This window comes from Netta rufina (genome assembly GCF_964035555.1).
Source record: "Netta rufina genome assembly, chromosome: 1".
Taxonomy (NCBI): Eukaryota; Metazoa; Chordata; class Aves; order Anseriformes; family Anatidae; genus Netta; species Netta rufina.
Window position 1 is genome coordinate 137308627 of NC_140123.1, and position 26424 is coordinate 137335050.

The 26424-nt window shown below is 38.0% G+C and overlaps 1 protein-coding gene across 1 annotated transcript; it reads left to right on the top strand.

The window, feature by feature from the left end:
- The first annotated feature begins 336 nt into the window (after window positions 1–336).
- MRPS35 (mitochondrial ribosomal protein S35) lies at window positions 337–24823 on the top strand. Its single transcript, XM_084283084.1, has 8 exons — window positions 337–512; window positions 2146–2189; window positions 3079–3246; window positions 3765–3825; window positions 6161–6300; window positions 8789–8898; window positions 10362–10431; window positions 24319–24823. The coding sequence occupies exons 1-8, from the start codon at window positions 383–385 to the stop codon at window positions 24583–24585; spliced, it is 990 nt and encodes a 329-aa protein (XP_084139210.1). The 5' UTR covers window positions 337–382; the 3' UTR covers window positions 24586–24823.
- Window positions 24824–26424: the final 1601 nt, after the last annotated feature.

Sequence of the window (26424 nt, forward strand, 5' to 3'; positions counted from 1 at the left end):
ATAGCTGCTTATGAAATGGAGAAACTGCCTTCGGCAAGAAATGCGAGCCGAGATGCAGCCCAGCACCCCTGGGCCAGAGAACCGCTGGTGCTAGGACAGAGGTGGCGCTAAGACGGCAGATGCCAGCAGAGAAGCCGAGATGATTACAGAGGGTGACTCCACTTCGCTTTCCTTACCCTTTCCCCCTCCCTCCTCCCCCTTCTCCAGAAGGGATAAAAACTCTTTTCAGCGCTTTATCAAGCATTTCCTCCCTGCTCCTTCGTCCCCTCCCCTTTATGGGCAGGAAACCCCACACAGAACGCTCTCCAGCTATCTTGGCCCGCGGCAGCCTCCGTGCCGCTGGGAGGAACGGGGGCGCTCTACGGGCGCAGAGCTCCCTAAGATGGCGGTGGCGGCGGCACTGGTAGGGCCGGGCCCGCGGGCCGTGCTTGCCCGCTGCTGCCGGGCGGCCGGGCTGGCGGCTTACTCCTCCGTGCCCGCCGGCAGCACGGGGGAAGGCCAGCAACGGGAAGGTGAGGGTGGGGGGCGGCTCTCGGGCTGCGCCTGCCTCGCGTTTGCAAGCGAGGTGTTGTGTTCTTGTTACAGCGGAGCTGCAGTGCGTTGTCTGAGTGTGTTCTGAGCGGCGGTGCCATGGGTTGCCGAGGGACGTGTGCTTTTGCTGTGTTTGCCCAAGCTGGGCGGTTTTGCTTGTTCTGAGCCCAGATGGGTCCAAACGCGCGGCACGCTGCTGGGCAGGGTTGTACCAGCAAGGTACAGCCTTCGAGGCTGCGTGGACGTCTGCTGTGTGCAGGCTCAGGAGGCCAGGCTACCGAGAGGGCCTTTGGGTGCTGTCAGGTGGTGAGCCTCAGGGCGCTGTAGGAGTGAAAAATGGCCTAAGTCGGAAATCTTTGTAACAGAATATGATCGGTACGAGTGAAGTGTGTCTGTGGGCGAATGCACCGCAAAAAAATGATAAGGGGTAATAAGAGGTAAAGGAACTCCAGCTGAGCTGTTGCAGAGACCTGTATGTGTTTTTTGTTTTAGATTTCTGTATAGCAAGAAGAGAAAGAACAGAATTAGGTCCATAAAACATGCAGATAAGGAAGACAAAAGAACTGTCAAATTCAGGAGTTTTTCTTGAGACTTATGAGGGTTAGGGGTGTAAAACAAATTAACAAGTCAATGAGAACAAAAGCATCCACTCATAAACTCCATTCAGTGATTTTTGCTAAATAAGCACTGCATAGTAATGTGATAGCTATGCAGGACAGCAACAATACATTAAATTTACTCTCTCTCTCCCCACACCCCCACCCCCAATAGCTGAAAACAAATTTAATTTGTATGGGTACTATAGAATACGCTTTAAGTATTTTAAAAAAGCACTGCAAATCATTATTTTGTGTGCATGTGTTTGAAGACAAGAAAGTGAAGATTTCTGTTTATACCAAAAATCCAGTGGGATTTGGTGGCTTCTGTATTTCTGTGAATCCCTTCCCATAGATCCAACTGATGGCCATTGATTTAAAAAAAAAAAAAAAAAAAAAAAAAGAGAGAGAGAGTCTAATGGTTCAGGCCTGCTAAAAGAGAGTAAACTTTGTGTTACTGTATGCTGCTTCTTCTCTGTGTTCGCTCAATATGCACAATGAGCAATGTAAAATGGCAGAAAAGAAACTCATCAGTATGTTCCCCATATAAAATTCAAAAAGAAAAACAGTACAATGTGTTAGCTTGAAACTTGAAATTGTTGTTGATGTGTTTCTAGGATAAACTCAATCTGAATGGCTTCAAAGCCTTTATTATCTTAAGTTACAAAACAAGTGAGCAATCTGAGTATGTGATCTTCTCCTTCTTCCATATAAAGGCAAGGAAACAAAATCTTTGAAAAGCTTCTTATTTCCACAGAAAGATTACTCTGCACTATTAAGGACATCTGGCTTATTTCTCATGTCCTGATTTGAAAAATGTTTATCAGGAGGTGTTGTTGTTGTTTGTTTCTTTTGTCTGTAGCAATATAGAGATTTGGAATTACTTAAGAGTATTAATAGATATTGTTTTGGTAAAAGGAAAAAAAAAAAGCATGCTGATTACATTATATTTTTTTTTTTTCCAGAAAACCATATAATAGTTTGTAATGAAAAATATTCCTTTTAATTTTTCTTCCAGCTTCAATAAGGAGAAGAGGCAGGACATCGCAGTTTGTAAGATCGGTAAGAACTGACACTATTTGCAGCTAACTCAGTGGTGTCTGAGAAACTAGTCTAAGCTGTAAACTTTAATAGTTTCTACAGGAACACCTTCAAAACAAGGTGAAATGATCCAATGTGATGAAATTCCAGAACGCACGCCTAACTTCTTTAATCTCCTAGCTGTCTTCAGTCTGCATTCTTAAAAACAAAACAAACAAACAAAAAAAACTAACATGTATCAAGGTCTTAAAAGTAGTATATAGCTGCATTTAAAAGAAAACCAAAAATCTTAATTTTGTTTTCAGTACGAATTTGCAGGATTTGAAAAGTGGTAATGTGATATGATTTTAAAGGCAAGTAGTAAAAGTGGACCAGGTGTAAATTTTTGTTCCGTTAACTTCCAAGTGTAGATGTAATGATACAGTAAAGCAGTCAGACCAGCTGAATGAGTATGTCTGTTTCTAGACTGATATACTATGTCTATGCCCTTCTAGATTAAAAAAAAAAAAAACGGAGGGGGGGCTTTGGGAAGAGAAACGGTGGTGCTTTATTTTATTTCTTTAAAGAGCTAATTTCTCTCTCGACTATGAAATACTGGTTTGATTCCACCCTCCTTCAATTTAACACAGCACAAGATAATGGCCAAATCTTCTTCCTAAGCATTTCTGAAATAAATGCAGTTTTATTATTTATATTGAGACAGGGAGGCCTGCCACCTGAATCTTGAGAGGCTGTCCTTTAAAAATTCCATTGGAAATGAACAATAATGTTTGATATTAAGGCGTGTTTTGAAATTCTTAGTGATGGGACTTCCTGAAAATATTATTTTAATAACTTCTTGTGTGTGTGTGTTCCTGCTGTCTCACAAAACCACATCTCTCCTATCAACTTCCATAATTTTGTTTGTTAGCATGCACCTCCCAGAACTGAGAGAATGGCTGTCAACCAGGACTGGAGCAGTGTTTATCCAACAGCAGCTGCATTTAAAGCTGCATCTGTGCCTCTCCCGATTAGAATGGGTTACCCAGTAAAGAGAGGTGTACCTCCACCAAAAGAAGGCAACTTAGAGCTTATAAAGGTAAGCCACATTGAACTGGTATGTTTTAACTTTGAGAATTGTTGTTCATTAAGACTGCACTGCTTTGATTTGGAATATTTTTCACAGAATCACAGAATCGTCTAGGTTGGACTAGGTGATCTTGAAGGTCTCTTCCAACCTCTGACCTAACACTAACCAGTCCTCCACTAAACCATATCACTAAGCTCTACATCTAAACTATCTACATCTATTTTATTGGGTAATGTTTTCTATAAAAAGTAGAATATTATTCTAGTTAGATAGTAGCAAACCTAAGAAAGAAATACAAGTGAGCCAAATCAGCAGACTTGGCTGGGGTTATCATGCCTATGACTTTTATAACTGGGTTTAAGTCTTATGCTAAATGAGACTTGAGGAGAGCCTTCTTACCTTAATTTTATATTTAATGTATTGAATTACATTAACAAATGTTGAAAGTGTAATCAGATTTCAGTAATACCCCTTTATTTATGAACAAAATGCTGTTATTTTGGTAACTTTTAGTATGTCTATTCTAGATTCCCAATTTTTTGCATCTTACTCCTCCTGCAATTAAGAAACACTGTGCAGCTCTCAAAGGTGAGGATTTGGTTTTTAGTTGTTTTCTTTATCTTTTTTTTTTTTTTTTGGGGGGGGGGGGAGGGGCATTGTTTAAAACAATGTCTGGTGCTTTTAAGACAATTCAAAGTGTAATTGTGTGACGGAGTAGGAAGTGAGATATGATCCACCTCTGAAGCTGGTTATTCATCAGGCTTTGGTTAGTCTTGTACTTTGGTTTTGCTTCATTAAAGTCATACAGGTGATGGGCAGGTAAGTCTTGTGAGGTTTCCAGTATACCAGTGAGACTATTAGGTAAAGTGCTTGTAGTGAAGAATTCATAGTTTAGAGTCTTAAGGAAAATGAATGATGGATATGATTCAGTTCTGAGAAGATTAAAGCCTGGTTTAATCACGGCTAATGGGCAGTCATTCTGGTATGCATTTAAAAAATGACATTAATAAAAGAGAGACTGTGTGACAACAAGGTATGCAGGGGAGATAGAGGATTCAGTGAAGAACAAGAGCACCTCTGCCAGCTAGCCATTTAAGAGAACTAGATGTGGAAGCTAGTGTATGGAGGAGGTGATAAGAGAGATGTCTTGAATTGCCTGTATACAGATGTACACAGCATAGGAAACGGAAGGAATTAGAAGTCTGAGGAGTCAGAAACAGAGGGAAAGCTTGCTTGACTGAGATGCAGTGTGAAGAGTGAGCTGACTTGTGCCAAAAAGTACAGTTTGGATGCAGACCTTTGCTATGAAGATGGGTGGCAAGCTGGCTGAGATTTTGAGAATCAGTATCAGAGGACGCCAAGAAGGATGTATGGGTGGGCATCTTCCAAACTGGCTAATTACGAGGAGGAAGTGGATGAACGTTTCTTGAAACAGATTAAAAAACCCTCACAGTTACAAGCCTTAATTCATGGGGAACTGCAGCCATCTAAACATGTCCTGGAAGTGTAACAGAATGGGACAGAAACAACCAAGGAGACTTCTGGGGTACATTTATAGATAATATTTTGATGCAAATCCTGGTCAGACTGACCATGGGAAAGTTCTGTTGCATGTGCAGATAAGGAAGAGCTGGTTGGGGATGTGAAAGCTGCTGGCAGTCCTTGGTTGTGAAAAATGATGAGGTTCAAGATTCTGACAGAAGTAAGGAAGGCAAGTAGCATATTGACATCAATTTATTGATGCAAATTATCTGCCAGTTGATGAGGAGAGGTGATCTGAATTCATCGTTCACAGACAAGGAAGAATGGTCGCATACATGACAGCCTTGGTAATAGTGGTCATGGAACTGTGGAGTTAAAAATCCTGAGAGATGTGTGCAAAACAGACAGTGGAATTACAGCCAGGGCTTCAGGAGAATGGTTTTGCCTGCTCAGTAGTTTTGGCAGATCTTATGGGAGACTGTCCTGGCGGGGCAAAGTGGACAAGGAGAGCTGGTGGATGTTCAAGGACAGTCTTGTTAAAGCACAAGAATGGTCCATTCTAGTCAGCAGGACTTTGAGCAAGTATGTTAGAAGGACAGTATGGGTGAGCAGGGAACTCCTGAGTGACCTAAGGTGCAAAAATGAAAAACACAGAAAGTGGAAGCAAGTACAGATAGCCAAGGAGGAAGAGGATATTTTTCCTTGACAAAGGAAACAGGACAAGAGGGAAGATGCAGGCAACTAACTGCAGGTCAGTCAGCCTTACTGCAGTCTTTGGAAGGTTATGAAGGAAACTCTACTGTAAGCGACGTGCTTCCAAGTATGTGGAAAATGTGCATTACAAAAAGCTGGATGATGACAGCACTACTTCAGCAAGATTTCAGATAATTACAAACTGGGGGTAGAGAGGGGGTAATGGGCAAAACAGGTGACACAGCTGCCATTCAGAGAGATGTCAACATGCAGAAAAAAATCTGCTGGTGAGACCCTCATGAAGTTAAGCAAAGACAACTATAAAGTCTTGGGTCTGGGATGGAATAACTCATGTAGCTGTACAGGCTGCAGGGGAGCATATGACTAGAAAACAGCTTAGCAGAAAAGGACGTGTGGGGCCCAGCAAGCTTTTGAAAGTTGAGCATGAAATGTTGAAGCAATGAAGGCTAACTGCATGTTGGGTTGTACTAACAAGAGAATAACCAGCACATTTAGGATTTTTGTTCCCCCCACTTCATTTGGAACATGAGACTACAGTTGGAGTGCTGTGTCCGGTTCTGAGAAACCCAGTACAAATAAGACTTTTGAGATACTGGAGCAAGTCTAGCAGAGACCCTGTCATTATCTGAATGAGTATGGTTTCATTTAAAAACTACTTCTAAAACATATATTACAATAAGTTTGAGGGGGAAAAAAATATGTTACTTGTTTTCCTTTTATTTTACAGATTTCTGCACTGAATGGCCAAGTGCTTTGAACAGCGATGAGAAATGTGAACAGCATTTTCCTGTTGAAATTGAGACAGTGGATTATGTTTCTGCAGGGACATCTATTCGTAATCCCAAAGCAAGAGTGGTGACTCTAAGAGTAAGTAGTACTCTGGTAAACACCAACCTTTGTTTTAAAAAGCCAAATGCTTGGCTTTCTTTTCAAAAACATTTACAAGTATGATACTTTGTAAGGGAGTATGGGAAATAGTTCCTTGAATGTCCAGAAAAAGTAGTGGTGAATTTCATATTGCAGCACGTTAAAATTGAGGTTTTAGTGATATGGATATGTATTTATAAATGAAGATTGAGCTCTGATATAGGCAAAATAGCATACATTCTGAAAAATCGGCTTTTCCGTATGTAGACGCTTGTAAGTTATCACTTAGTGTGGGGCTGCATGCTTCACTGAAAATATCACCAACTTTTTCTGAAGAGATCTTTTTTTCTTTTGGTGAGAAATCTCAGTCAAATTATACCTGAGGTCTGAGGACCTTGGTTTTGGCTTTGACTTTTCATCATTGTCCATGGCTGTTACACTGCATGTACTCAGAGAATTATTATATCAGAAGTTGTTCCATTGACTACAGCACCAGTAGTTGACTGGTGCTGTAGTTATGGGAATCTCAAGTAACCATTGTCTAAACAAGTATTTAGTCTTTCATGATACTGTTGATTCAGTCTATTGTGACTTATGATGCTTAATATTAATTTGCTAGAATATGATGGAGACAAATCTGGAATCAGTAGTTTGTCCAAAACCATACTAAATATTTAATTCCTAACTTGAAATGGCAAAATGTGGGGGAAGAGACGGTAGTGTTAGGAACAGAAGGTTAAGATCCAAAGGGAAAAGGAGAGTGTGTTTTCTAATTCTGCTTTATACTTGCCCTGCGGAACTGGAAAATCTTTTCTGCTACCTGTTTATCTGGTTGTTTTTTCACTTCAGCGAGCCCTCATTAAAATACTTACTTAGTGAAGACATTATGCATTTCTGTCAGGATTTACTTAAACTTGGTGGGGTCATGTAGATACTTTTAAACCAAGACCACCTCTTTTTGTGTATTACTACTTTAAGTAGTTGTAAATGGTGTGTTTACTTGTTCTAACCGTCATATTTGTAGATGCATATCTGTATTAACGAATAGTGTTCTTTTATACATTTTTGGTACAGCTAAACCCATGATAATAATATCAGGGAAGAATAACTTTAAAAATCTAGGAAGCAGTGTTGTGAAAAAATTGAATTTGTGAAATGTGTGTACGTACATTGTGGATTTTTTTCTTGTTTTTTGATGAGGGATGGCCCTAACTCTATACTTTAGTCATGTTTAGTACTAACCCAGGTAAAGCAAGCTAGTATTTCTTGTTTCAGTATCAGCTGGAATTGACTTGTGAAAATTGATTATTTGCAGTTTTTCCTAAGCTGCTGCTGATGATAAGGAAGAAGAGCCTCAATAGGCTTCTTTGCATTGCTTTTTTTTTAAACACTAATAATTATTTCAAAGGTGGTCTAAATTGAATTTTTGCTTTTGTGCTGAGTTATGACATAATTAGAGCATCTCTAGATTTCTTTGTTTTTAAATATGAATTAGAAATATGTCACCCTCAGCCTGTTTGTGATTTTCTTTTTTTTTTTTTCTGATTTGGTGAATGAAATTGTTTTGTCAGATAAAGCAAACTAATGCTGGAGATCTGGGTTGGTGTTTTTCAGTGTGCTGAAACATCCTATTAAGTTCAGAAGTCATGATCGTAATGTTGTATGTTTGCCACAGAGCTGTGTCTGAAACCCATCGGAGCATTATTTCTTTACGTGAATATTAGACAACGTTAAAGTATTTCTCAAAAACTCAGCAATTTGTGTGAGCATTGCCAGACAGCAGTGAGGGCAGGCTGTTCTGAAAGCGAAGGCGATACAGAAGCAGCAAAGCAAGCAGGGAAGTGACCTCCCCAAAAGGGTGCAGTTACTACATGGGCAAGGTAGTAGAACTGGCCTGGTAACAGTCACCTTGTCCATTTGATGGTCCAGTAAGCACCTGACAAGTCTGTTGTGATAAGGCAAGCTTGAGGTCAAAAAGGGACCGGGATTAAGTGTGGTGACAATACCCAGAGTCAGTCAACAGTTTAATTAAATCCATAGAGATGCAGTACGAGTGAGGTCAGGCCAGTGAGTTAAAGATGTTGGTCAGGATCTGGATCAGTGAAGGCCATGGCCAGGCGCAGGCATAGCTGCATTGTGGCTCAGGCAAAGACTCAGTCTTGAGTGTCTCAGCTTAAACACAGCTTCTGTATGAAGCTACAAATGAAACTGACAGCTTTTTTCTTATGAAAGAAGTTTAAGTAGAAATATTCCATCTCAGCTTCTCTGAGAAGAAATGTATTAATTGAATATTCAGATTTATACATGCCTTGTGTTGAAAAGCTTTTGACTAGTGATATAATTGTAAGAAATTCTGTAAGTGCATATTTAATAGCTATATTTTTAATTCCTGATAAAAGATATGCCTAACCATATCTCAAAATATTTTTCAGGGTGAAGAGATTGAATTTCTCCAAATAATTAAAAGTATTTTCTCTTGTATTCTAAGGTTAAACTATCTAACCTGAATTTGGATGACCATGCAAAGAAGAAGCTTATTAAACTTGTAGAAGAGCGGTACTGCAAGGATACAGATATACTCACTATTACAACAGACAGGTATGGTTGCAGAAAGGAAAAAAATGCCATTAGTAATGGCTGCAGTAAAGAAAGCATAGTATCTCTTCTGGGTATATCAGTTAATTTTAATGTCTTTGCAACTTGCGTCTTTGTGTTTTTTTTGTCTTTTCCCAGGCTAAAATATATATTTAGATGTACCAATACTCCTATTCATGTGTTAAAAATTTAATGGACAGATTACATAATGTGAAACCTAATATATACTTAATATTATAATACACATATTATAAGATTATAGTAATATTAATATTATAAGATATATATTACCATAGACAGTCTAATCCATTGTAAGTCAGTACTGCTACTGAAAGGATTTCTCCTGAAGGTGTAAAGATGGAAAAACAAAAGGAATTTTTTAATCAGTTTCTGTCCTTGATCTAGTTCACTGCAGGGCTTCTGGAACTGACCAGAGGGAAAGCAGGGAGGAGAAAGGGAAGTAGGAATGCTCCTCTTAGTAGTAGCAATGCCAATAACGGTTCTCTGAGTAGCAGTGCCAATTTTTGTCTAATTAAACTCATTATACAGCTATAAAATCATTTGGGATTACTGGTGTAGGTCTCTTCTGTTTAGAATTGAACTGAATTCTGTTGACTTTGCTTGCTATTTGATTCCTTGGTGAGCTAGTAAGCAATACCTGGGAAATTATGTTGCATGCAGGACAAATAGTCTCCTAAGTCTGAATGCAAGGGTTTTCTTCTGTGCTTGCTATCAGTCTCTCTAGAAAAGAGAGAGAGGAGCTCTTGCTTATCAAAAAGATGTGAAACAAAACAGCCTGCTGGAAGAAGTGTGTGTGAGGGGAAAAAAGACCAGAGCTTATTGGAGATCAACGTAAGGAAGAGATTAATGTCATCAAAGTCTCAGCAGTTGATTATGATGACTAATTTTAAGAAATACCGTGTTCCTGTAGTGCTGTATCTTATCCCAACACATTTTTACTTGTGATTTTGTTTTGACATACAGCTACATGCATGGACTTAAACTCTTCTTCTTGAGTTAATTGACTAGATCTTCTGATCTGAACTATATCTAATGGATTTTTTCACTGTCTTCCTCCCTTCGGGTCTGGCAGAAAAATTGAGATTTTTAGGCTGTACATACTGATGTATGTTGTGTTCAACTTTGGCTATCTCTGGTAGAGGGCAAAGTGGAATCCAAGATAGGTTAATGTGGTTTTTAATGGTTCCTGAAGATCTGTAAGTTCTTTTTTGTACGTTTTCCTTCAGACTTGCAGATGCTCATTCTTCCATGTCCTTAATAGTCATGCTTCTATTGTGATGTTATTCTTGGTTATGTGTAATTCAGAAATGTATGTGAATGAAACACACATTCCTGTAATACATGTATTTCCTAGGTTACAGATCAGAAAATTTGGTAGATCTAGTATTTTGTTCAAAAGTGATTTGGTTTCAGAAATGCTAGCTTTGTTTATATATTTTTTTCAGGTGCCCACTAAGAAGACAGAACTATGATTATGGAATACACCTCCTCACAGTTTTGTACCATGAATCTTGGGTAAGCAGTTGGGAAAAATCTCCCACATGTTGTTGCTCTCAGTCCCTTCATCCCTTTCTCCTACCTTCCTCACATCTTCATAAAATAAACATTAATTGAAACTTGTGAAAAGTTCTGTGACTGCGCACAACTTAGGACAAATTATGCCAGACTCTTCCTCTTACCTACCACCTTTCTTCAAATTCAGTGGAGATGTTTGAATATTCAACAGTCATCTTAGACTTCATTTCTCTAACTTTACCAATGCTATGTTGTTTCTTGTATATGTTGTATGTTCTGTTGTATGTATGTATATGTTCTAATACATAGAATGCTATATCAGAAAGTTTAACATTTTTGGAAGTAAACTTTCCTTGGAAGGCATAAGCTTTGAATTTATCTGAACTAGCAAAGCAAGCTGATGCAAATTAAGTTTCACAAGCAACTGAATATCACATTTGTCATAATGTTGTCTGTTTGCTGGAATGGATTCACTAGGAGAAGAGCGTTGATGTGTGTGAAAGTATGTATGTAAATCAGGCTGAAAAAGAAACCGGTATAGAGAGGCATGGTAGTTAGAGGAAGGATCTGTAAACATGTTTGTAGTACAGTTTTTATTGGACTCAACAAAAAAGAAAGACCTTGAAGCAAAAGCATATGAGGAAGCATCTTGAAGTATCTGGGAATTACTGGATGTGTTCTAGCTTTAGTAACTAGAAAAATGTTACTATTGAGGAAGAAAACAAAGCAGACACACATGAACAAAATACAGTCAAGATTAGATACTGTATGTTAAAATCTTTATGGTCTAGAAGATGTTGGTTCCCAGTAGCTAAGCAGATTGAAATTGTTTTTGTTTTCTTTAGTGTCTTACCTGGACAGTGAAATAATACACTGGAAAAAATAAACCTTGTGACTTATTTCTTCATAGTTTACTTCTTTTCTGAAGTTAGTTAATTTCTGACCTTAGTACTTCCTTTCTAACAATGAGCCTAAAACTGACTCAAAGTGTAGCAGAAAACACCCTCATTCTTAGGATTCTTTTAGTTTGGCAACATGCTGGGCTACCTATGCATGGTATTCAAATAGAAATCAGGTGATTCCAGAGAAATGGTGTACTCTGTGATTGTCACTTCTTGCCTATGCGTTTGATAAAATGACCAGCTTTAAAGATAAACAAGTCTATTTAAAGAAGCAGAAGGGCTTATTTTCAACATGGAAGTTATAAAAACTGAAATACAATGTAGTGTCTAGATCTTGTCCAATTCCAAAATCTTCTATGTATTGTACAGTCTATCTTTTCTTGGAATTTTCCTGGTCTGTAGTAAACTGTAGCTGCAATTTGGAAGCGTTCTGCATCTTAAGTACTCTCTCAAATTTTTTCTCAAGCCGGAAGGAGTGAGGACTGAGACTCCTTTTCGGATCTTTGTTTTTGCTCAGAAAAGGGATGCCATGCTGATCTGTTAGTTTTAGGGTTTCGTTGTGTCATGGTTAGTGTCCTGAATATATATAAAGTTATTGCATCTCTTTACTAAAATATTTATTCCTAAATAAATGAATACATTGTAAACTCTTCTGTAATCACTCAGTATAGGATGTATTTGGATTTTTTTCAAGTAGTTCATCTTGTTAAATTGTTATATAAGTGAAATAACTAACATAGAGGTATTAAAGACACTATTCCAATTTATTGATATTTCATTACATTTCTTAGGATTACATTTCTTAGGTAGTCCTCTCAAAATAGTAAAACATCTTCAGACCTTAGCTCTTTTACAGTGATTTTTTTAGATTTCTCTGTTATGATGCACTCTTTAAGTTGTAGCTGATTAGTTAAGAAAATTCAAACTTACTATTTTCAGTTGTTAGTATTTGAATTAAATGTAGGTATTTAATATTTTGAGGAATTACTGTTCTTGATTTTGATCATTACAGTGATGACTGGAAATAAGGAGGTTGAGCTGTATCTTCTGCTCATTAGAAGTTTCCTTGACCATGTTTGGAATGGTAGAGTACATCAAATGTAACTCAACTTATGCTAACATCTTAAAAAATTTGTTTGCCTTATTTCAAGTGCTTTGTACGCACGGATGTCTTTTTTCTGAACAGCATTACATTGCATTACAAATCTTAAATTAGAGAGAGATCGGTTTCCAGTATTTAACAATGGCAAGAAAGCTAGACACCACTCTCTTTATTAATTCCAGGCAGCCACCACATCTGTCCTTTGCTCTAGCATTACTTAGTGATAGAAGACAGGGCTATATGATATTGCTTTGGTAGTGTTCAGTATGTATTGAATACACACAAGTCTCTTTCCCTTTTATTACCTTTCAGCTTGCATGTTAATATTTGACGAGCTCATCAATCAGTTGTAATTGTCTTTGATTTCCATGAAAAATTGATGATCTGCTGTGACATGTTTTGTTTTGTTTTGTTTTGTTTTTCCATGATCACTGGTAATCCCTTTTAATAATTTGCTGAAAGATAGTTTGGATGCATTTTGTAAACCATATGCAAACAATCTGTGGTTTGTTTTAATCTGTGTGAACTTTAAATACTGGGGGCTGGGGAGAATTAGCTTTCCACGTAGACAGTAACATCAATCCCATTTACAGAACTAATTGCAAGACTGACTTTCCCAGCAGAGTGCCACACTGTGGTTTTCATGCATGTGCTTTATGGAATTAAATAAAAAGATGAAAGGAGTGTTCCATTCTTGCTGAGTGAAAGCAATGCTGATGGCATGTAAATTGTGCTGTTAATCCTGAAAATTTTGCCTGCTATCTCTAAAACATGGCATAACTCTATAATTTATAGTGGTCTCTGGATTCTGTGAACCAGCAATCATGTAAATATATTAAAAAGAAAAATCATCTGCTGATACACATCAGGAAGTTGGATTTTCAAGTGTAATTACCTTTGAATTGCCACTGATTCTTTTATTATGGTTATAAAATAGAGCACCAAAACCAGAGCACCGGTTTAGGAATCTGAAACCTATTTTTAAAAGAATGTCTGTGGGTTTGTTGGGTATGTAGTGAACTACATGCTATATACCGCTCTGTTTTGTAGAGAGAGGCGTTTCCAGCAGGAAGTTGCTCTTAAAGTAATGAGTATGAAGAGTTTAGCTCTGGTTTGTCTGTCTTTGCATATATGTGCTTAGAAGGCAGAATTCACCATTGTGTCTCAACAGTATCCTTTGTAGTACAACTTTTCTAGTATGGTCTTCCACTCTTAGCTTCAATTAAAATCAAGGGCATCCACATCTCAGCAATTCTGTTTGTAGAGCAGGTAGAGTTTGGATGGAATTATTTTGGAAGAATCCTAGTTGTAGTGTGTTTACAGCTGAAATATGCACTAAGTCTGAGACAGAAAGGAAAGAGGGAAAATTATCAACAATGTGTACTGCTCATCCTCAGAGCATGGTTAAGAATATGGTTAAAAATAGTGGTTTATTTTTTTTCTTGCTTTGGGATTTGGAGAAGGGAGCTTGTTTGCATTTAAATAAATGAATAAAAGGTTATCCAAAACAAATTTGGCTAGCTGGTTTCTGAGAAGTACCACAGCCAAAGTGAAGGAAGCATGAAGATTGGTTAGTGCACTGAAATAAGCATTTTTCTCCTCTAACTTGTTAGCAGTTAATGGATGATGCAAGAAAACAGTAGCCAAATAGTGAAAGGCTCTGAAGATACCACAGAATCATGGAATATCCTGTATTTTAAGGGGCTTATGTGCATAATCAAGTCCAACTCTTGGCTTTACACAGGACCACCTAAAAAAATCTGACAGTGTTTGAGAGCATTGTCCAAATGTTTCTTGAACTCCAGCACTGTTACTACAGTAACAGTCACAGTTAGGTGCTGTTACCACTCCTTTGGGGAGCCTGTTCCAGTGCCTGACCACCGTCTTGGTGAAGAACCTCTTTCATCCAACCTGAGCCTTTGACACAGCTCTATGCTGTTCCCTTGGGTTCTGTTGCTGATCACCAGCAAGAAGAGATCAGCGCCTACCCCTCCATCCCCCCTCATGAGGAAGCTGTAGGCTGTGATGAGGCTTTCCTTCTCTGGCCTGAACAATCCAGGTGACTTCAGCTGTTCCTCATATGTCTTGCCCTCTACACCCTTCACCATCTTTGTAGCCCATCTCTAGACACAGTCCAATAGTTACGTCTTATATTGTGGTGCCCAAAACTGCACATTGTACTCAAAGTGAGGCTGCACCAGTACAGAGTAGAAAGGGGCGTTCACTTCCCTCAACTGGCAAGCAATGTTGTGCTTGATGCACCCCAGGATATGTTTGTCCCTCTTGGCTGCCAGGGCACACTGACTCATGTTCAATCTGCTGTCAGCCAAAACTTCCAGATCCCTTTCCACCCTCTCCAAGTCAGTACATATAGCCATGGTTCCCCTGTCCCAAGTTCAGAATACAGCACTTGCTCTTGTTAAACTTTATATTGTTTGTGCTTGCCCAGCTCTCTGATTTGTCAAGATGTCTCTGCAAGACGTCTCCACCCTTGATGAAGTCAACAGCTCTTCTCAATTTTGCTGTCATCTGCAAACTTAGTTAGAATACTATACCTTCAAGTCCAGCATCCAAGTCTTTTATGAAAACATCAAAGAGAATTGCCCATAAAATGGAGCTCTGGGAAACCCATGTAGTGATTTGCCATCAGCCTGGTGTAACCCCATGTACTGTAACCTTTTAAGCCTGATACATCAGCTAACTGTTCACCCATTGTAGTATGTGTTTATCTGTATGCTGGACATTTTGTCCGGAAGGATATTATGAGAAGCAGTATTGAAGGCATTACAGAAGTTCAAAAAGATTACATCACTTGGTTTCCCTTGGTCAACTATGTGGGTGACCATGTTGTAAAAGGAAACTTCATCACCATCATTGGTGTTGAAGACGGAGGCAAAGAGAGCTTTAAGTATCTCTGTTTTAGTCTGTGTTCCTGTATCGTGACAGTCCTCATAAAGAAATGGACCAATGTTTTTTCTGGTCCTCCTTCTGCTGTTAACATACCTTTTTTTTTTTTAAAAAAAAAAAAAAAAAAAAAAAAAAAACTTTTATTGCTCCCTACAGTACTGGTGAGCTTCAACTGTAATTGAACTGTTTTGCATGGATTTTTCTCCCTGCAATGGTGAGAAGCATTTCTGTAGTCCTCCCAAGTTGCCCAATCTTGTTTCCAGTGGCCATGTACTTTCTTTTTTTCAACTTAAGTTCCAGAACTTCTGCTGGCTTGCCTGACTTCTGACATTTTGGAATTGCCTATTCTGTGCTCTGGAGAAGTGATGCTTAAAAATTGTCCTGCATTGATAGACCCCAGTGTCTTCCAAAGCCCTTTCCCAGGGGACCTTTACTAACTAGTACTGTGAAGTCTGTTCTCCCCAAATCCAGAGTTGAAGTTCTTGTAGCAGTTTGCCTCCTATCATTGAAGGTTTTAAATTCAGCTACTTTGTGGTTGCTATGGCCAAGATGGTCAGCAATCACCACTTCACCCGTGAGACCGCTGTTCACAAGCAATAGATGCAAGAGTATACGTTTCCTAGTTGTCTCTCTTAGTTCATGTACCAAGAAGTTATCTGTGACTGAACCAAGGTTTTTAGCTCATCTTACTTGTTCTTCATGCCATGTGCGTTGGTGTAGAAATATTTCAAATGTGCTTTGTTGTACCCAGCACCTTCATGAGCAGACTGAAGGATCTCAGTAGTACACAGTTGCTCAAGTTTTGGCGTGCTGTCCCATACCTTAGCAGCAGTGGGCCCGGTTTTATTCTTTTCCTCCAAATATAAAGCTTTGTTGATCAGCCCTTATAATCCCTGTGCAAAAGTCCTTTTCCCCCACTGGAAAAAATGTGTAACCTGTCAGGCATCAGCAGGCCTGGTGTTGTGTAGGCCATCCCATATGCTGGAGGATATTGTCAGGTGGAGAGGATCTTGCAGGAAAATTCAGGCATATTTTACAAGTTTGAGAGCTCCCTTTTTTGAATGCATAGAGAAGGAACTAAAATGAAGGAAAACTTTACTGGATTTTGTGTGGGGGTAAGTTTTAGAGGAAAAAGCAGAGTTAACACTGAGAGAGAAGAGAGGGGAAACGAGTAGAAAGACTGCTGGTAAGTGTTAAGATAAAGAAGCTGACAAAGGTGACAGGAGTGCAAAAAAAAGTCCATTCATGGCCTGGGAATAGAGAAGGTAGCTAAGGCTGTATGATTACTTTTAGGGAAAGTGGGATACTACTGGGTAGCCTTTGGGCTATAAACCCTAGTGATTAGTAGTTTTTAAAGAGTATTGCATTTGAAACTGTCCTCTCTTTCCTGTCTCTTGTTTTCACATGTAAGCATAAGCAATGGACTTCAGCAAAATCTTGCTAAAGCTGAGGGTATTCAGGACTTTTCAGGGTTGTGTTATGACTTTATGAAAACATAATGCAGTGTTACCAATTGGCATTTAATCTGTATTTAGACAACTAGAAACCCTTTATTTGGAAGCAGGAAATGTGATGATTTTTTCATTATTTAGTAGACATTCATATAATTAATAGTGTAGCCCTTACTATTGGCAAGGGGTATCTTGCTTTTTTCTGGCAGTCCTTGTTACTTTCTGGCAGGCAGGATTGCTTGCTTGCTTATTTTAATAGAGGAAGTGAAGGATGAGAGGAGGAAAAAAGTGGATTAATTGTCTGGTCCATGACCTATGTTTATTATCATGGTTTCAAATGAAATGCATGGTAATGTAGAAAAGCTATTGGAAGTTGTTCAAAATACTGGCAGCACACTGGTGGATTGATAGGTGTTGCTTGGTAACTATTCTGGGTTTATGTGGGAAGGTTTTGGTAGCAGGAGGGCTGCAGGGGAGGCCTTCGTGAGAAGTCTAGAACCTGCTTCAAGTTAGGTAAGAGCCAGTTCCACACAGCTCCAAAAGGAACCCAGCCAAGCCAATAAGTGATGTTGGTTGCACCTCCATGAGAGCAGACTTAAGAAAGGGGGAAAAACTGCTGCAAAAGAGTAGCTGGGAGAGAGGAGTGAGAACCAGCCCTTCAGCCCCCAAAGTCAGTGCAGCAGGAGGTGCTCCAGGCACGCAGCAGCAGTTTCCCTGCAGCCTGTGCAGAGGCCCCTGGTGGAGCAGGCTGTCCCCCTGCAGCCCATGGGTCCCACATGGAACAGATCTCCATGCTGCAGCCCATGGAGGAGCCCCTGGTGGAGCAGGTGGATGTGGCCTGGAGGAGGCTGCGGCCCATTGAGAGCCCCCACAGGAGCAGGCCCTGGGCCGGAGCTGCAGCCCATGGAAAGGAGTCCATGCAGGAGCAGGGAGTCTGGGGGGAGCTGTTGCCCACCCGTGGGGGGCCATGCTGGAGCAGTTTGCTCCTGGGGGATGGACTTCGTGGTACGGAGCCATGTGGGAGCGGCTCTTGAAGAGCTGTAGCCTATGGGAAGTCCCTGCAGGCTCACGTTGGGAAGGTCGGCATCCCGTGGAAAGTAGCAGTTGAGATACAGCATTAGGGACTGACTGCAGTCCCCATTCCCTTGCACTGCTCAGGGAGAGGACGTAGAAGAGGGTGAGTATTTTTAGAGAGGGAAGGTGTTTGTTTTTAGTTTCTCACTGTTCTAGCTTTTTAGTGTTAGGCAATAAATTATATTAATCTCCCTATGCTGAGTCTGTTTTGCCCGTGATGATAATTGTTGAAGGATGTCCCAGTCCTAATCTCACCCCTTGAGCTGTTCCCTTCATATTTTCTCCCCCTTTCCCTTTGAGGAAGGGGAGCGAGAGAGCAGTTGTGGTGTTCAGCTGCCCATCAGGGTAAAACCACCACAGTAAGACAGCGTGCTGATTTTTGAGAGGGATCTGAACAGGGGGAGCAGTACTTGCATCTGCAAGTCCTACTGCATTCTTGGTTCAACCATTCATATTACAGGTTGGCTAATGAGGTTGTCTAAATCTAATAAAGAGCTCAATTTCTTTGGAATCCGTTACCTAAAAAGGTGCTGAAGTAGCAAGAAATATGCCATCAGATTCCAGGCTGATGCATTTGGCAGCTTGATTTTGGTAAATGCAGGTAGATGTCAGACACGTGAGTCCAGTTACCTTTAAAACATTCAGATTTGAAAAGCAAATTCACTATTTTAAAAATACTTTTGATCTAAAAATGTTTTAATGCTTTGAGATCTTCATGTTTAATGACTTTCAGGCTGTTAATAAAATGTTTGTGTTTTTATTAGCTTTTAGAACTTATTCAGTAGATATCTGACTTGCACCATCTGGCAAGGAATCAAACTTGTTTGGGACTTTCCTTTTTAAATTTTAAAGTCCTTTAAAAAAAACTCCATGGGATTCTTTAAAATTCCTTTAAAATTCCTTTGGATTTTTCTTTTTAAAATTTAAATTCCTTTTAAAATTACTTCCTAGGATTATGCCTGGAGTGAATTCTCCAAATGAAAGGTTGAGATATGTTAGGTAGATTGTTAACCAGCAGCTCAAACAGTTGTATTTTTGCTGCTTTACATGATGGTACTTCTTGTATACTGTAACAGCAGCTCTTAAAAACTTAATGCATTTTAATGGTATTCAGTTGTTTTTAAAGAGTAGTAGATTGCTGCCCTCCAGTGGTTGAAAATAGCATAAACTGATTTCTTTGCACTCAGCTGGGATTAATATTTTATTAATAAAAAGTAAAATTGTGTTATGAGTTTAAAGTAGGAGGGAATGCCAAGTGAGCAGACAGTTAAATTTCCAATAAGGAAAAACATTAATAGTAGTTTATAAATGGAAGGGATCTGAAAAAGATAGAGTGAAAAGGAAATAAAACAGAGTTGTTTTCAATTAGTCAAGACTGCAGAAAGTTGCAGCAATATAACGAGGTCCTGCTCCACATGATTTTCAACATATACAAATACAAGTTGATGCAGCATGGAGGAATCATCCTGCATTACACAGACCTGGTAAGATAATTAGTAAAAAGTTGCCCTTTCATTTTCTATTCTCCAGTGTACCTCTTAAGTAAAATGTGTAGTGTGACAAGAAAAGGAGGGCTGTAACCCAGTGATTGTACCTGTACATGTACCTGAGAGAGAAGGATACTGAGCTCTGGACACTGTTTAGTATCACTGAAGACTTCTTAGTGTAAATTTCCTGTCTCTTAGAATAACGAAGTGTGATATAATTACGTCCTTCGTACAATAGTGTTCCTTCAATACCATACCTTATATATAGTACAAATAACACAACCTGACGCTGAGGTGAGGGTGATCTCTAATGTTGTGATACTTAAAAAGATACTTACAGATAAAGGTACTTACTTTGTTTTCAAAAGTATATCATATCTTATTATGCACTCACCAATGATCAAAATCTAATAACTTGCAAAGAGTCTATCATTATTGTCAGAAAAGATAAAGTTAGGTAGCATAATAGATTTTCAATTTAATAAACTCTCTTTGAATATCTGAACTAAAATATTTAAAATCAAATGAAAGAAATATACTATCAGGAAATATGCATTGCAGTGAAAAAAGTTAAACTACTTTGCTTGGAACCACAGGGGATGAACACTGAAGCAAACATTTATCATGAAGCCAAAGTTGAAACAAAGCTGTAGCTTGCAGTGGTTGAATTAAAAATTGTCTACGTAATATTTCTGACTTTATAGAAGTCTGTTGCATTATTTTCAGCCCAGGAAAGTTGTTACTGTTTTTTGAAGAGGTAGTCTAGATTATGGTGACTACTGGAGACTCAAAGCTAGTGGCAGAATCAGAGATGAAGTCTATTGAATTTCATGAAGTATGGAGCTATCTCTTACATCCACTTTTATTTTTTGAGGCAAAGTTCTGTTGTTCTACTCTTTCCTATCTGCTTATTCTCCTTTTTTTATTTTACACTTGTCCCTTACTGAAATCTTTAGTACTCACAGTCTTCCTCCAAATTTTCCTTCATGCTCTAGAGGTCCTTTCTGCCTTGTGCCATTGCTGCATTATAGAGAATACTTTCGTGAGTTCCGACCAAAGTATTTTAACCTATTCTGTGTCACCAAGCAAATAAAAAATAAATAAAATTGTGTCCAATCTCTTCACATACAAACATGTCTTGCCCTATTTACAAATTTACAGTGATATTTATTCTTAAATTGCCAACTTAATACTGCACTTCAGTGCTGTAATATCTCTAAAAATATACATATCTATTTTGGCAACTCCTCTTTGGCTAAGAGGTATCCAGTAATTTGGAGCATCCTAGCATTTCTTACCTGAAAATCTGAAATCTGTGATTATTGTACCACAGAGGTTTTTGTTTTGTTTTGTTATATCCATTCAGTACTAAGGAAGAAGTATATTATATCCAGCCTATATAGAATTTGAAATGTCACTTTCAATTTAGGAAATCTCCTCCTTTCAAATAAAATCCCACTGCAATACTTGTTCTTTGCTAAACAGCATTATTTTTTAAACTGTCCAACATGTCAACTGTCAATTGACTAGAATGCGTCATGTTTTTATTTATTTATTTTTTTAAATATGTGTGCCAAATACAATTTCAGTTGAAATGTCTTCCCCAAAAGAAACACCAGAGAAGTAATAATACTAAACCCCCATGTGGCTGCGACAAAGTTTAGGAAGGATAAGCTGGCAGAAAAACCACGACACAGTGAAAAGGATACTGAAGTGATCAAAAATGATTTCCTATTTTTCTATAAAGTTTCAGTTTGTATTGATGCTTCTTAGGTAATGACTCTTATGTAAAAAGCAGTTTCATTGGCTGGAGTACAACTGGAGTATATATGCTGTGTCAGCACATCAGATTAAGCCTTCATTTTGGGAGGTTTACAAATCTTTCCAGTGCTTAAACTGTAGCACAGCAGATTTGCTTAGATATAAATAGAAATAAATTCTTACTCTGTTTATGACATCGATATTTATGTATTTGCATTAGGAAGTATATCTTGTTTAGCAGTAGGTTTAACTCCTTTGATTTTTAGATGAAAAGGTGTTTGTTTTGTTGTGGTCACCTTCCCTCCCCCTCCCAAATTCTAATCGGAAGTTATAATGAGAGAAAGTTGAAGTTACCAGCTGAGTGCATTATCAGCCAGGCTGGTTAGTATTTACTGAGATACTGTGTTCTGTGTGATAGAATGAAGCAATTGCTTTTAGTTGATTTTATAAAGAAATATTTATTCATGAATTTTAACCCAGTTCCTAAAGTGTGGATTCTCGAAATATGTTACACACCTTCACACCTGTATTCCAGTTCTCATTGTTTTATTCTTGTTTACTACATTCTTTACTAACATTTTAAATTTGCAGGGAACAAAAATACCTAACTAATAAAAGTCAGAGTGGAGACCTCCTTTTCAAAGGTTCTTTCTTTGTCTTATTTTTCTTCATAACACCTTAGACTGAGACTACAACATTTGCAGTATTTCCACGATTCAGAGTTCATGGGTACTGGTCTACCTCGTGTGCTTTTTCAAATGAAAATATACTTCACTTTTTTCCCCCTCTCGCAATAAATCTGGTTGAAAAGGTATTTAAGTTTCACTCAATACATTCAGCTTGCAAAAATCTGGATTCTGTTCAGTTTCCTGTTTGTGATGTATGTCTGGACCTGTGTACAGCAGGATAACTTTTCATTTTGAGGCATGGCCACCAACATTGCAGTAGTGGATACAAGCTGCTTGTAGTAGGGCTGGGGAACAGATTTTGAAATCCCCCCCTACCATCAAATCACTTCCTGGCTCCCTTATCCCCCCAGAAGTCAGATTTTGTTTTAAAATCCATTTTGATACACCATTCTGCTGGGAAAGATTCCAAGGAAGAAATACTTAGTGTAGTCATTTTTTTCTTGTGTGTGTGTGGGGGGGGGGGGGGGGGGGGGGTTTGTGTGTGTTCTGTAGCTCAAAAGAGTCAGGGAAACTGTTAATCTGTTTATCAGCATGCATCTTTGAAATCCCAGAAGTAACTTGTGGAGCAATAGAGATAAATGTAATAACTGTGGTTAGTACTTGTTGTCTCCTCTATAACTTGAAGGCTTTTAAAAGCCTCACAGTGATCTTTTGTTTGAACTTCAAACTTGACTCTGGCAAATGGTCCAGAGACTGACCAGGGGTGATATCCATATTCCTTTACTCTTGAGAAACCCAATCCCTGTGAGAGAAGTTTTGCTTTAAAAAATGTCTTGGATGCCATTGTGCAGGTAAATGAGGGATATGTAAAATAGGATGTCATTCTTAACTTTAAGAATGTGTCAGTCTCCATTTTGATTCCTGTTATTTTTCAAACATACAAGGAATAACTTACTAACTTGCTCTACTACTGTTTTAGCAATAAGCAGTAGACTAGACTAGAGTATGTCCTTTATTTCCCTCTAGAAAATGAAGTTCTTTTACTTCTGTGTTGTATTGTGTCCAGGTTTTAATGTCAGTCATATGAGCCTTTTAGTAATGTTAATTACTGTTTCTGACTAAACATTTGGACTCTGTTTTAAAAGACAAGAGATTCCATTCACCAGATGCAGCATTTATTGAAGTATTTTTAAATTCAGATAGACAGACCCAAGCACACAGGGTTATAGGTAGAAAACAATTCTCAGGCATTAATTAAACTTTGTTAAATATTACGATTCAGCTGCAAAAGCCTTGTTGACTAATGGACAGGATAGTTCATTAAATAAAGAAAATCTCCTGTGATTGTCAAGTTTATTTGAATTCTGCAGTCATGTGTCAGTAATGGGAGTTAGTTGTTACTAGCATAGCAGAGCTCAAAATTTACTGAAGAACCCTTTATGGCAAGGGATTAAAAAAAAAAAAAAAAAAAAAAAAAGAGCAAACCAAACACAAAATGCTATGAATGCTTTAGTAGAATAGTTCTTTAAGCTTACTTCTAGAGAGATAAGCTTTTGATTTATACAACAACTACGTAAGGAAAAACATGACCACCAAAAAAAAAAGTACATCAATTTGTGATTCTTACATAGTTTGGAAAAAAAGATAATGTCAGCATTGTTTACATTAATAATACACAATACTTATTTGTATATTTTTAAAATATGTAAGTATACCAACTATCTACATATACATATTTGCAAGTGTGCAATAAAAATGAAATTAAAACAGCACGTTATGACATTGAAACATCCCTTAAATAGCAGGAGGTCCCACTAAATTAGGGAAATGTTTAGATACAAAATTTACTCTAAGTATCAACTGCCTAAGCTACGTATTTACAGGCACTAGGATGATGTCTTGTGTACTCAACTTCTGATCCTGTCTAATCCTGCAATGCCAATTAGGTTTAAAAAAACAAAAAAGCACCTTGTGGATAGAGATTCTTTGGAGGAGCAGTGTTCTGCAGGAAGAGGAAATGGATTAATTGCTGGTGTTTTTCCTTATGAGTCACAATTTAAACATTTCCCAAATGCTAAAGGATTGCTCTCTCTCATCATAGGTTACTTGGTATGAACTGTTTCAGTTGGCATATTATAGCCAATGTAAACATACCAAAATCGTATGCTAGGGACAATAATAGCTAGGTGACTATTTAGAAAGCTTGAGAATTTAGATTGACTTAAATTTACTACTTCTAGAACCTTTTTTATTATTCATTATGTATATATAATCCATAAAGTTTTCTTCTCATTCGGACTGGTCTTGTTATATCTGTCAGCTATATAAATAACTTGGTAAGTGGGAGGGAAGAAACTCACTGTGCACAGAAAACGTATGGTGTATGGGCATCTCTTTGAACTCTGAGGCTGGAGTTACAAGACTTATACTTCAGAGGACAAATGTCTTCCAGAATAGAAGGTTGTGTGTTGTTTTTTATAAGTGAATTGGAATGAGAGGGAAATGTTTCTACAAATTACTATAGCTTTGTTTCAGTTTTCAGTAGCCTTTAAAATAAGGTGTATTTTCTTTCAGAAAACAGAGATGTGGGAGGGTGAGAAGACTGAAGAAGACATGGAGGAGTATATCTGGGAAAATAGCTGCTCTCAGAAAAATGCCCTGGATACACTACTTCGAATAAAAGCCACAGAGAATGTTAGTAATGTAGCTAAGGAGGAGCTGCTTGCATCTGAAGTAGTTAAGAATTACAGAAACTCTGTAACTGCACTTAAAAATGAAGGTGAAACAGAAAGTAACATGTCTCAGTATAAGGAATCTGTGAAGAAATTATTAAATATATAAGCATTACCATGAAAGATTCTGCAGGTACATCTGATTATTATAGACATATTAAACTATAGTTAATAGCTCTGTATGATATGGATATGTAATTATTTGGAACCTTAACCAAAGCTATGAAACTTGATGATAAATTCATTTTAAAAGTAGTCAGATATTTCTTTATTGTTGGATTTTCTTGTAAACATAATTTTTCTGTTCATGAATCTTGTTCTTTGAATAAACTATATTTTGAGTCATATTGGGAACTTGAACATTCTATTCTGTGCTTTCTTAGCATGGGAGATCCAGGCACAGTTCTGTATTTAATCACATTCTGACTTCTCACACAACTTCTTGGCATATAGTTAAACAGTTTTCAAAAACAATAAAATGACTTAGGCTCCAAGTTCCATTAACCTTGAGGCTTTTAGTTAAGAGATTTAAAGTTTCTAAATGTTTTCCAAATGTCACTCAGTATTTTTTCTACGTCTGTGCCCCATCTGTTAAGTAAAGGTAGTGTTCCATGAGTTTTAACTGTTGGAGAGGTGTTGAAGTATGCTGAATGGTGAGTACTATGCTGAGTTGGTGAGTACTGAGGTGAGTACATTGCCTAAATACGAATGGACTGAGTCTTTGTACATTGATGCGTGCTGAGTATTTTCTTGAGCGTACCCAGGTTTGGCAAGGAAAAAAAAGTAGCTTCCCACTCTGCTGTGAAGCACAGAGGAGGAAATAAAATGGATGCTTATATTTGGTAATTTATATTTGAAAGGAATTGATTTGAAAGATTAGAATCATAAGAAACTTCTATTGCCTTCTCACAATTAAATAAAAAATCCTTAAAAGTACCAGTGTGAAAGTACATAACTCTGTTGTTGCTTTTATTGTATCTCCTCAGCTTGCTAAGATTTCAGCTTAGAGAGAAAGCCTTCATTTTCTGGAAGGGGTGGAAGGAGTTTTCATCAGACTAACGGATTCTGCATGCCTTTAAAAGACCCTAGCATGTGGCGTTGCCAGCAGCTGGTTGAGAGGAAACAGCCTTAGAATAAGAACATTAAAGATGGAAGAAGTGAACTGATTTTTGCAGTGTTTGGTGTGTCTTAACTTATTTGCTGCTAAGGCTTCTCATTGTTTTTTGCTTACATATAGCCAAAGAGTGTATTTATTCCCATTTCTAAAGTAATGAAAGTTTGGTAAGCATTATTTTGGAAGGAGACTGAGTTTAATGCATTTTTTTCCTTCCTATGAAAGTTTTGCCCTACCTGAAGATGCGTTTGAAAAAGTTGTGTCTTGTGATGCATTCATAATTCTGCATTTACCAACTTGATTATTTAGTGATCCTTTCATTTAAATTCTTACTAATGTGCATTTTTATCAGAAGCTGGGAAAAGTTCCTACTTCTATCAAGTTGTTCCTTAATTCAAGAACAATGGGGAAAGTGTTTAAAATTCTCATTTGAAATAGTACATCTGTGTAATTTCTAATCTTTCTTTGAACAGCCATGTAACCAAAATCATTGAGGAAGTAACTGTAATTTGACTCAGAGAATGGTATGGATGGTGGAGAAGTACCTGGCTTTAGTCCAGAGGAGATTTGCTTCTAGTATATACACAAGAGAAAATTGTTTCCTTAATTAGTTTTGTCGGTGCTTGCATAAAGACTGGTGTACTAGCAAGCATATGTAATGAACTTCTGTTTGCAGTGACATGTTTTGTACCAGATGCTTGTGAGTGCCCTTTAGAGATTGTAAGAAATCTATTACCCACAAGCTTGCTTTTCTCCATAAAAACTGTCCTTATGTACTCAGAACATATGGGCACCTGATAGTCTTTCTTGCTTTAGAGGGCAATTCATTTTTTT

Excerpts from the sequence above, each read along its gene's own strand:
- MRPS35 (XM_084283084.1), top strand. The coding sequence starts at position 383 with ATGGCGGTGGCGGCGGCACTGGTAGGGCCGGGCCCGCGGGCCGTGCTT. Across the intron at positions 3,247-3,764 it reads GCAACTTAGAGCTTATAAAG|ATTCCCAATTTTTTGCATCT; the intron begins GTAAGCCACATT and ends TGTCTATTCTAG. Across the intron at positions 6,301-8,788 it reads CAAGAGTGGTGACTCTAAGA|GTTAAACTATCTAACCTGAA; the intron begins GTAAGTAGTACT and ends TTGTATTCTAAG.